General features: G+C 44.7%; 1 protein-coding gene across 1 annotated transcript; it reads left to right on the top strand.

The window, feature by feature from the left end:
* Positions 1 to 7,285: 7,285 nt before the first annotated feature.
* On the top strand, positions 7,286 to 11,037 carry LOC123152520 (probable L-ascorbate peroxidase 4, peroxisomal). The gene is made up of 9 exons (XM_044572046.1): positions 7,286 to 7,596; positions 8,445 to 8,569; positions 9,085 to 9,134; positions 9,293 to 9,358; positions 9,438 to 9,486; positions 10,001 to 10,083; positions 10,161 to 10,240; positions 10,432 to 10,534; positions 10,609 to 11,037. Exons 1-9 carry the CDS (start codon positions 7,484 to 7,486, stop codon positions 10,813 to 10,815), a joined length of 876 nt encoding a protein of 291 aa, XP_044427981.1. The 5' UTR covers positions 7,286 to 7,483; the 3' UTR covers positions 10,816 to 11,037.
* Positions 11,038 to 12,394: the final 1,357 nt, after the last annotated feature.

The following is a 12,394-nucleotide window of genomic DNA, read 5'->3' as shown; positions in this document are numbered from 1 at the left end:
CTTGTCCTCAGGAACAAACGTAACTACTCACAAAGCATATTCATGTTCATAATCAGAGGGGTAATAATATTCATATAGGATCTGAACATATGATCTTCCACCAAATAAACCAACTAGCATCAACTACAAGGAGTAATCAACACTACTAGCAACCTACTAGCACCAATCCCGAACTTTGAGACAAGAATTGGATACAAGAGATGAACTAGGGTTTTGAGATGAGATGGTGCTGGTGAAGATGTTGATGGAGATTGCCCTCTCCCGATGAGAGGAGCGTTGGTGATGACGATGGTGATGATTTCCCCCTCCCGGAGGGAAGTATCCCCGGCAGAACAGCTCTGTCGGAGCTCTAGATTGGATCCGCCAAGGTTCCGCCCCGTGGCGGCTGAGACTCGTCCTGAAAAGTTCCTCCTTATTTTTTTCTCATCGAAAGACCTCATATAGGAGAAGATGGGCGTCGGAGAGCCACCAGGGGGCCCATGAGGTAGGGGCGCGCCCTAGGGGGGGGCACCCCCCACCCTCGTGAGAAGGGTGTGGGCCCCCTGGCCTTCATCTTTGGCGTGGATTTTTCTTTATTTCTTTTAAGACGTTCCGTGGAGTTTCAGGACTTTTGGAGTTGCGCATAATAGGTCTCTGATATTTGCTCCTTTTCCAGACCAGAATTCCAGTTGCCGACATTCTCCCTCTTTATATAAACCTTGTAAAATAAGAGAGAATAGCCATAAGTATTGTGACATAAAGTGAAATAACAGCCCATAATGCGATAAATATTGATATAAAAGCATGATGCAAAATGGACGTATCACATCACATAGGAAGAACTGAGTTAGAACCGGAGCTGGCCAGCCTGCACCGCCGCGCGTCGAGACTAGGCGAACACCAAGTCGGATTGAGAGCCACGCACCGCCGCGCGCAAGGTCAGTACCAACCGAACTGGATCTGGTCCGCTTGAGAACCTCGTCTGCATCACAGACGTTGTACGGCGCCGCTACTCCAAGGAGATGGACGTGGGCACGCTTGAAGGTAGGGCCCACCAGCATCCGCCGAACCCACCCCACCGCCGCCACCAGCGCGACCCGGGCAGCGAGATCCGGCCACGGACTGACCAGATCAGACTTGGCCGTGACAAACCCGCACCTCCGCATGGTGCACGGACGTGCTAGATTCACGCGCCTACCCCGGTCTCCTGCAACGCGCCCCCGCGCTCACACTTGCGCATTGCGCCTAGGCTTGCGCCCGCCGCACCCACATGCTTCTGTTCATCGCTCCCACTAGCGTCAGCATGCCGCACTCGCTGAAATCGACACGCTCGCTGGCACCTGCTTGCCGCACCCCCACGCCTCTCCTTGGTCGAGCGACCCCACGCTGCCCTGACCTCGCGAGAGGGGGAAAAAAGAGGCCCCACCGCCGCCGACGCCGCACGGGCTTTGCCCGACGATGACGAGAGGAGAGGTGATCTAGGAAGGGAGTCAGAGTGGCGGCTAGGGGTTTGCCCGGGTCGCCGGGGAGGGGGGGGGGCGACACAAGCGACGAAATACTGTCACTCTTGATTGTTGTTGCTTAGCTGCCAGCACAACGGAACGAAAACAAACAAAACAAGTGACGGATTGATAGCAGTGTCAGACCCAGTTATTCAGTAACTCCCTGTAGCGTTTCAGAAAAATACCTCTTCAGATAACGAATGGCTAGGATGAGTCCTGAGCGCTAGCGTAGTGTCCACTGTTAGATGCTACTCACTGTTACACTGTTCCGTTTCATGCGTTGCCGTTAACGGCAAGCCATCGCTTATATCCAGCCGTGCTGTGGCCGAGAAGGATTATTATGTCGAACCTCCATTTGCTTTCATCGGGCTAGAACCCTAAATATAATACAACTCCTCTCATAGTTCAAACTCCTTGATCTGAAATTCTCGCCCAAATTACACCGATCTATCTTCAGATCCTACCCGGGTCTGACAAATTGGTATTCAGAGCAAGGTTGTTCCTCGGCCACAAAAATTTTCATCCAAAGAAAGAGTAATCCCACCCAATTCCCTCCCCTTCAGTAGATCGGGACCAATTTGCACCAAGGCAGCGTGGGTGGCGGCGATCTGTACCAGGGTGGCGTTGGCGGCGGTGATTTGTACCAGGGTGGCGTAGGAGGCGGCGATTTGTTTGGCTACAAACCAGTAGCGCGGAGAGGTTGTTGGAGAACAATTCTCTGGTGGTAAAATTCCTTGTCTATCGCTGGTTCGTGCAGCTCAGGAGGAGAGGATCGAGAGAGTCGGGTTACCGAATTATTTCGGCCATAAAATTCCTCCTCTCTCCCTCACATCAAGGCGATTGGCGCACCAAGGCGATCGATGACGCAGATCTGCAGGAGGTTCTCTCTCTGCGCGATGATTTCGGTGCTCTGCAGAAGGACAGTTCTCTGATGCACTCGGAGGTGGTGAAACTCCAGACCGATGTTCAATCCATGAGTAAGAAACAAGGAGATATAGCTCTGCAAGTTGGCAACGTGGAACAAGTTGTCATTGATCTGAGCAAACAACTATCGGCCATCAGCACAGTTTTGAAGAATATGGTGCTACCAAATGCTACCCAACAACCAGAGGCACAACTTCCCAGTTCCAGTCAAGTAGTTAAATCACCTACTTTACATCAAGAACAACCTACAGACACAAGTGACAGACTTGAATAACTGAAGAAACAGTTAGCTGCTGAAAAAGAGAAATCAAGGCAAATGGAAGAGTTGCACCTGCAGAACTTACCACCAATTAGAACATTCAGACCTACAGTTCCACCAAGGTTTGCAACTCAGGGAAGACAGGAAACTGCTAGTGCTGTAGTTACACCTGTCACTGCAAGGCAAGAAGGCCACACCCCAGTTTTCAACAAATTTTACCAGCAAAACAGAGAGAAGCAGCTCTGGCAAGGATATTACAGAACATATGAGCAGGACATGCAGGCCCAGTTTATGAAATCCATAACTAAAGGACCAAAGCTGGATTTTCCTAAGTTCAGTGGTGAGGACCCAGTGGGTTGGATACGACAGTGTAACAAATACTTTCAAATGTGTGGAGCACCAGAGGAATATAAAGTCTCCCTAGCACAGATGTACATACAAGATGAAGCAGACACATGGTTAAGAAGATCTGGGTTACTCAAAAAGAAATTGTCCTGGAAGGAGTTTGGGGCAGAAGTAGTAAAAAGGTTCTCACAACAAGGATCATATGACTTAACTGATAAGTTCAACACATTAAAACAGGGCAGTATCACAGTTTCTGTGTACACTAAAACATTTGAGGATTTGATGGCAAAAGTTCAAGAGGAAAATCCAGAATTGAATGAGCTATGGTTTGTGAGATTCTATGTAAATGGACTCAGAGAAGGGATTAAATTCCAAATTAGACCACACAAACCACAACACTGACTGATGCTTACTGCTTAGCAAGAGAAGTAGAACCTTGTCACCCTCCAGTGCTTCCTGTAGCCAAGAAACAGAACACTCCTTATTCCAACTACTACCAGAAACAACAATATACTATGCCCAGTAAACCAAATCCAACTTCTTCACAACAACCAGTTACAGTAGCCAAACAACCTGAAACTGCAACTATCAGTAATCAGAAATTCAAGAAACATGGTGAGTGTTGGAGATGTGGGGACAAATGGGTCCCTGGACATAGATGCAAATTAATTCCAGATGTGCACATGATGCAACAGGAAACAATGGAACAGCATGACACTACTGAAGAGCAGACTCCACCTGAGCAAGAGGAAATGATGGAGGAAGAAGAACAAGTTATGTTCATCTCTGCTCATGCATTGGGACAAACAGCTAGCTGTTACAACTCCCACAGTTATAGATCATGTTAATGGTAAAAGAGTTGTAGCCCTCCTAGACTCAGGAAATACAACTTCCTTCATGAGCCAGGATTTTGCTGTCAAATGTGGCTGTCAACTGCTTCCTGTTAAGCCAAGAACTATTGCCGTAGCTGGAGGAGGCAAGCTCATATCTTCAACTGTAGCACCTGCTTGTGAGTTTCAACTGGCAAAACTCAAGTTAACTCACAACTTTAGAGTTTTACCACTACCCAGTCATGATATTATTTTGGGATATGATTGGTTTTCTCTGGTTAGCCCTGTAGCATTTGATGTGCCTAAGAACAAATTCAGTTTCACTATCCAGGGCAAGCAAACTGTCACTACAGCTATATTCAACAACACTGAAATTGCAGAAGAAGTTCCAGCTAAAACAACAACAAAGCTATTGGAAAAAGGGGCAGAAGGATTTCTCCTCCAAATGCACAGCATTGTGCTGGCAACTCCTGGGGGATTTAAAACACCACCACAAGTGCAGAAGCTCCTGTTGGAGTATGCTGATTTGTTTGAAGAACCTTCCAGCTTACCTCCTCTTAGGGAGAGTGACCATACTATTCCTCTTAAGCCTGGAATAGACCCACCTCATACTAGATCATACAGAGTTCCTCAACATCAGAAACGGGAAATGGAAGAACAAATCAAGAAGTTACTAGCAGCACACTTTATCAGGCACAACCAGAGTCCATATGCAGCTCCTGTAATTCTGGTAAAGAAAAAAGATGGATCTATGAGATTGTGCACTGATTTCAGGAAGTTAAATGTTGCTACTATCAAGAACAAATTTCCAATACCAGTGATTGAAGATCTATTGGATGAGTTACATGGAGCAAAGTACTTTTCTAAAATTGATTTGAGAGCTGGTTACCATCAAATTAGGATGCACCCTGATGATGTGCATAAAACAACTTTCAGAACTTTTCTAGGGCATTTTGAGTACTTGGTCATGCCTTTTGACTGTCAAATGCTCCAGGAACATTTCAGGCAGTAATGAATAAGATCTTTGGGCCTTACCTCGGAAAATGTGTCCTAGTTTTCTTTGATGATATACTAATCTACGGCAAAACACTTGAAGAGCATAGGGAGCACATACAGACATTGTTGCAAGTGTTGAGAGAGAACAAGTTGTGTGCTAAACAATCTAAATGTGTGTTTGCTATTCAAGAAGTGGAATACCTTGGTCATATAATTTCAGCAGAGGGAGTAGCAACTGACCCTAAGAAAATCAAGGCCATTGCTGAGTGGCCCACACCAGATAATGTGACAAAAATAAGAAGTTTTCTGGGTTTGGCAGACTACTATAGAAGATTCATAAAAGGGTATGGAGTTATTTGCAGACCACTACATGATCTTCTTAAAAAGGGGCAGTTCTCATGGACAACTATTCATGACACATCATTTGCACAGCTTCAACAAGCCTTAATTACTGCCCCAGTTTTAGCACTCCCAAATTTCTCTCAGCCTTTTGTTTTAGAAACTGATGCTTCAGGCAAGGGCATTGGAGCAGTTTTAATGCAACAGGGCAGGCCAATAGCATATTATAGCTCTGCACTTTGCCCAAGAAATGCTGCATTGTCAACCTATGAAAAAGAAGCTTTGGCTATACTAGAAGCATTGAAAAGATGGAGACACTACCTCTTAGGCAGAGAACTGATAATCAAGACTAACCAACAATCACTCAAGTTCATCACTCATCAGAAACTAACTGAAGGTGTGCAACACAAACTAAGGATGAAGTTGTTGGAATTCAATTTCCAAATCCAGTACAAGAAAGGAGTTTGCAACAAAGTTGCTGATGCTCTTTCAAGAGTTCTACCTAGTTGCATGGCAATATCCACTGTCACACCTGTCTGGGCAGAGGAGTTAGTTCAGAGTTATCAACAGGATCCTAAAACCAAGGCATTACTGGAGAAGCTGTTACTCACTCCTGATAATACTCTGGAAGATCATAAATTAATTGCAGGAATCATCAGGTACAAAGGAAGAATTGTGGTGGGCAATATTCCTGCATTTAGAACAAGGTTGCTAGAATCATTGCACAATTCCCCTGTAGGAGGACATTCAGGAACTAGAGCAACATACCACAGAGTGAAAGCAATTTTCTACTGGCAGGGACTTAAATCATCAGTAGAGAAATTCATTGCTGCTTGTCCCATTTGCCAGAGAGCAAAACATGAAAACTGCCTGCAACCTGGACTGGTTGATCCAATACCTGTAGCTGATATGGCATGGTAACACATTTCTATGGATTTTATAGAAGGCCTTCCCAATTCACAAGGCAAGGAGGTAATTCTGGTAGTGGTTGACAGGTTTACTAAGTATGCTCATTTCCTGCCCCTCTCACATCCATACTCAGTTCTCACTGTGGCACAAGCACTTGTAGACAATGTCTTAAAGTTGCATGGCCCACCCAAGTTAATCATATCTGACAGAGACAGGATCTTTACCAGCAAGTTATGGAGAGACATTTTTCTGCTTGGAAGAGTGAACTGAGATTTAGCACTGCATATCATCCCCAGACTGATGGCCAAATAGAAAGAGTAAATCAATGTCTGGAAACTTATCTCAGATGCATGACAAGCACAGAACCCAAGAAATGGTGCTCATGGCTTCCATTAGCTGAGTTTTGGTATAATACTACCTACCACACTACTATCAAGATGTCCCCCTTCCAAGCTTTGTATGGTTTCCCACCACCCATGATTTCTGAGCTTGACATACCTGGTCCTCAGGAGGAGGAGGCACAGAATTTCCTGGAGGCTAAACAACAAATATTGGAGCACTTAAAATCCAATTTGCTCGAGGCCCAGAACAGAATGAAACGATATGCTGATCTCAAACGAGTGGAAGGGGTATTTGAAGTGGGTGATATGGTCTACCTTAAGATGGCACCTTATAGACTAGCAGCATTTGGATTCAGAGGTGCTTTGAAACTACAAAACAAGTACTATGGTGCATTTCTAATTGTGCAGAAGATAGACAATTCAGCTTATAAACTGCAATTTCCAGAGCATGTGCAAATACACCCAGTTTTCCATGTGAGTCAGCTCAAGAAGCATATTGGTCCCAATTTCATACCCAGCCCGAACCTGCCAATGGTCAACCAAGATGGCACCATCAAGACTGGCCCAACGGAGGTAGTGCAAGTTCGGCAAGTGCCTCGACACAATCTGCCAGTCGTCCAATGACTGATACAATGGGAAAATTTGTCAAAGACAGAAGCTACTTGGGAGAATGCTGACTTCATCAAATACTCGTTCCCAGCATTCTTCAAGAAGACAACTCAATCTTGGCGTGAAGCAGCCACTCTTGATTGCTGTTGCTTAGCTGCCAGCACAACGGAACGAAAACAAACAAAACAAGTGACGGATTGACGGCGGGGCCCGCACCACATCAGGAGTGTACACATGTAGCGTGGATCCAAGTAAAAACCAAGACGGCAGAACACGACTCGACGGCGCGGAGCAGCCAATCGCTCGCTCCGCGTTATCTCGTCGCCTCCACCCCTCCGCCCCATTCCCGCTGCCGCTGCCGCTGCTCCTCTCTCCTCTTAGCCCAAACACACCTCAGACCTCACCTCGCTCCCCGCCCCGCCGATCTCTTCTCTTCTAGGCTCGTCGGCGATGGCGGCTCCGGTGGTGGACGCCGAGTACCTGCGCCAGGTCGACAGGGCGCGCCGTGCCCTCCGCGCCCTCATCGCCTCCAAGGGATGCGCCCCCATCATGCTCCGCCTCGCGTACGTACTCCCAGCCCCAGTCTCCTGATCCTCTCCTACTCCATACTGCTGCTTCTGTTTGCTCGTCTGCTCCTGGTTCACGCGGCCTGAGAGGAGAGCTCGTGTTTTGCTTAAGCCCTGCGATTACCTACCGGCGTTGTTCCACTGCTGACTTGAGGCGCATGTCAGATTTGAACTAATGGGGTTGGTTTGTTACTGCCGCGGCCCTCAGATGCCAGGCCTCGCTGGCCTGTTTCATGTTTGTTGTATCGATTTCGGACGAGGCAATTTGACAAACACCTCACGTGCATGATTTTAGAGATTCCAGCGATTATGAATTTCGGCTGTATGCCACGATTATTATCTAATGAGGAGGGTATGGTATTTAGTTCACATGGACTATAGTGTTTTACAGTAGCAAGAGAAGTTGAGAACTGCCCCCACATGCCAAATAATCGGATAAGTGAGACGAATTGCTTGCCCGTTCTCGCACCTTGGCCTCTTGAACTTTTCTTTACATGTGGTGTTTTACAGAGATGGGTGCTGTTATATGCACTTGGGAAGAAATATGTGATGCACTAATAGGATCAGGTGCCCATGCACACTGGCAATGAAAGGGATAAAAACTTTGGCATTATCTGAAGTTCTGAACATGTAGCTTTTAACTTACGCACTTGATTTATTTTTTGATGTGTTGCAGGAAAGCAGGTATACACTGCTCCCTCTGCATTGTATAGATCTAATAAGTAACACCCATAAAACTACATCTGTCTTCCAATTGTTTGCCTGTATGGTTACGATTTTGTGTGTATCCTGGACTTCCTTGCTTTTCCATTTGGAAGACTCAATTTCTTCGGTCTCCCTTGCAGATGGCATGATGCTGGCACGTATGATGTGAACACAAGAACTGGTGGTGCAAATGGTTCAATTAGATACGAGGAAGAGTACACCCATGGTTCAAATGCTGGCTTAAAAATTGCTATTGATCTCCTCGGTATGTATTATATATTTACCCAATGCCCAATCTGGTAGTAGATGACTGTGTAAAAATACTCATTTTCCTATATGAGGGCTCTTTAGCCTAAGGAAATCAGTTTGGGCATTTTCATTAGTTTCTCATAAGTTAAAGCTCTGTTTCTATCGCTGTACGTCATGCAATGGCTTAAGGACAAGATTGCAATTGATTTTCCTTTGGAAAGTTAAACAGTTTAGGATGATTACACACGGAAATTAACAGTACCCTAGTTGGTCTGTTGTAAACTATTGCATCCTTATGTGTGCTGCTTTATTTGCATCACTGCATGCACAAGTAAGAGAATTCTTAAACGCTTCTATTTTATCTTCTGAGAGGGTCTAGACAGAATTGCAATTTGGTCCTAATGATACTCTGTCAAATCACGCGACTAACTAATTTCAGATTTGTTGGTTTATTGTTAAGCCGTTCCTTTCTTCGCTGCGGAAATAACTGAAATTGTTATTATAGCTTACTCAACTGTCCTTTGTTGCCAGAGCCTATTAAAGCGAAGCATCCAAAGATTACATATGCAGACCTTTATCAGGTAATTGACAATTTGGTTGAGTTGGCTCTTGTCTAAATTAAGCGAGTATTGATTGCTAAAACATCTATACTCCTCCACATATGTGAGCCGATGCTTCCTATTGAGTACAGCAAAACTGTGAATTCTATAGCTATTTACTAACTACATCTTACTTCCAGCTTGCTGGAGTAGTTGCAGTTGAAGTCACGGGGGGTCCAACTGTTGAGTTCATCCCTGGAAGACGTGTATGTGAAATATCATTTCTTCAGAAATGGATGCATTGTTCCTGATGCTTACATATTAACTGCTTTGGACCTGAATCAGGATTCGTCAGTTTGTCCCCGTGAAGGGCGCCTTCCTGATGCTAAGAAAGGTAACTATTGCTACTATTGTTTCTACCTGTCAATGTTTTCTTGCTATCTCAAGCAATTGATCAAAATGTGATCTAAGAAGTTATATGGCCAATGGCCTTATGGGCATATCAAATGTAGTTGCATCGATTATTTTCTGCACCCGTCTGCTCATGTCCATACACCATGCTCTTGGCATTTGATACTTTTTACCGTGTGAGATGGGATTTCAGGCATTCCAAGCAGTGCAGTTTTCTGGTTGTACTCGACCAATCTCCTCATGTACAGCTTTTACATGCATTTTTCTTCAGAAATTGGAGGCTTAACTACTCTTACCTTCACCTATCACCCGTATACTGGCCCTTTTACGTGTTATAGCTATTATTGCATGCTGATCTATGTTTCTTATGTCATTTGTTCATGTACAAGAGCTGTCTTTCTTTCTTTATATGATCAGTCTTCTAGGAGTACTTGTTGCACCTTGCAATCACATCCCAGTGACTGAGACATGTATCTGTATTATTTCTTCATGAGCAGGCGCACCACATCTGAGGGACATCTTTTATCGAATGGGCTTAACAGACAAAGATATTGTAGCACTATCTGGGGGCCACAGTCTGGTACTTGTTGTATTCTGTGAAGTAGGAGCACCTTTGCATCAGAAACACGGTATATAGTAATGGACTTTTTCTCTTAGGGAAAGGCACATCCTGAAAGGTCTGGGTTTGACGGTGCATGGACTCGTGATCCTCTGAAGTTTGACAACTCATACTTTCTGTGAGTTGAATACAAAGCCATAACATTTACGACTCCCTCCGATCCAGAATAATTGTCGCGGTTTTGAACTAAGGTTGAACTACCTTGGTTCAAAACCGCGACACTTGTTATGGATCGGAGGGACTTATTTTGGAGACTAGATTTGAGAAGGAGAATCAGTGTAACTGAAATGCTTGTTAACCTCACTGCAGTGAGCTACTGAAAGGGGAATCAGAAGGTCTTCTGAAGCTCCCTACTGATAAGGCATTGTTGGATGATCCTGAATTTAGACGCTATGTGGAGCTTTATGCAAAGGTGCACAGATTTTTGATATTTCCATAATCCAACTTTCAGATTCAGAACAATGTCTTATCTCTTTCGTACTGCAGGACGAGGATGCTTTCTTCAAGGACTACGCTGAATCACACAAGAAACTTTCTGAACTTGGCTTCACACCACGGATCAGTGGCGCAGCATCTACAAAATCAGATGTTTCAACTGCTGTTGTACTTGCACAGAGTGCAGTTGGGGTAGCAGTTGCGGCAGCTGTAGTCATCGCGGGCTACCTGTACGAGGCTTCCAAGAGGAGCAAGTAAGGGGTTTCATGAGTTCTTGGATGGCATTGCCTTGTTTAGTAAGTATCAAGTTATTCTTAAAAAAAATAAGTGCCAGGTTCAAATAACAAAACTCTAGTGATGAACAACCAACAGCAGTCTTAAAATATTTCAAACATTCTTGAGAACATCTCCTTCATGTATACATCATACTTGAATATTTCAGTGACAATGAATGCTTACTATTAAAAGCATTTTTGGGCATGTTTCTTGTGCAATACAAAAGATATTGTTTGTGTCCTGAAAATATTTCTCAACCTAGTGTGCATATATTGACCAATAGAGACCATTCAACAGCGACAAGTTGGAACTTGTTTGAAGGGAATTTGGTGTAAGCAGCCCTGTTTGCAGCCCCATGGTTTTTTTTTACTTGCTGACGAGTGCCAACCGTGTGACACGCTAGATTATTTTGTACTTGTTGAGTACCAACCTTACGATACGTTTTCTAAAGAGGTAATCAAGTACATACGTTTTCTAAAGAGGTAATCAAGTACATCCTCGACAAGTAATTCTGGACAAGTTACAAGGGCAACCGACACGTGAACTCGCTGATGATCCATGCTGATCACACATCCACCTTCGGAATAGTCTATGATATCCTTGTGTTTTAATACTAACAATTGCGATTCTAAGCAAGGGTAACATGGACATAGTGATGTTCTTCTAGTGGGCTTGCCTTGACCAGAACTAGCCTTGGTTTTGCGATTGCGTGCACAACATAGTTAGTCACTAGCTCATCAACTTTGGAATAGCTCTGGGACCAAACTCTAGGAGAATCTCAAGGGTGAATTCAAGGTCAGCAATTGGAATGGGAAGTTCCATTTTCTTTGGATTTGAAACAGTAGCAGCCGAGAGCTGAGCTGGATTTGGGACCAAACGAACGACATGGTCACACATTTTTCAAATATATAAATGAAAGTAAATAGCCTGCAGTAACTTTGGAATTCTCTGGAGAACAGACAAGTGCAGCAGCTTTGGAATTGTCTCCAGAGCGTTGCTATAGGTACGATCAAACTTCATACAATTTTTGCATACGAGCAGACTGTTCTGGTGTAGTGGGGCCAAACGTTGGGAACGGGCCTGTGTCTTGTCGTACAAAATCGTATGGGGAAAATATCGTACGCAAGGCAGTTTCGTTGTCTGCAAGGTAGGGTAGCCGTAACTCTGCAGAAACAACACACGTTCCCCGGCGTCAGAGCGAGTGAGGTGCGCAAATGAAATGCCTATCAATATTGGTATACTTAAGGTCCATCGTTTGTTAGAGTAAAGACAAGGAAATTTTACGCAAGCCCACCCGTACAGCTCATGGTAGGGGGGGTGCAAGGCGGCATCCCGCAAGATCCGCTAGCTAGCACAAACTGAACTAGCACAGTAGAATTCAGCTACAACTAAGATTTTTTTTTTTTTTTTTTAGAAAAGCTACGACTAAGTTTCCCTGATTCCCTCTTTCCTATATGAAGCAGGACGGGTTCAGGCGCGGCTCTGCACCCCTAATTCCATGGATCCATATATGATAAGATGAGACATTTTAGGCAAGCCCTTCGGTGCAGCTCATGAGTTC

Source organism: Triticum aestivum, chromosome 7A (genome assembly GCF_018294505.1).
Source record: "Triticum aestivum cultivar Chinese Spring chromosome 7A, IWGSC CS RefSeq v2.1, whole genome shotgun sequence".
Lineage (NCBI taxonomy): Eukaryota > Viridiplantae > Streptophyta > Magnoliopsida > Poales > Poaceae > Triticum > Triticum aestivum.
Note: the sequence above shows the minus strand (reverse complement) of the source record. Positions and strands in the feature narration are given on the sequence as shown.

Bases quoted from the DNA above. Each gene is read 5' to 3' on its own strand.
- LOC123152520 (XM_044572046.1), top strand. From the start codon at position 7,484: ATGGCGGCTCCGGTGGTGGACGCCGAGTACCTGCGCCAGGTCGACAGG. The intron at 10,084-10,160 runs GTACTTGTTGTA...TTTTTCTCTTAG, and splicing joins TATCTGGGGGCCACAGTCTG to GGAAAGGCACATCCTGAAAG. The intron at 10,241-10,431 runs GTGAGTTGAATA...ACCTCACTGCAG, and splicing joins TTTGACAACTCATACTTTCT to TGAGCTACTGAAAGGGGAAT.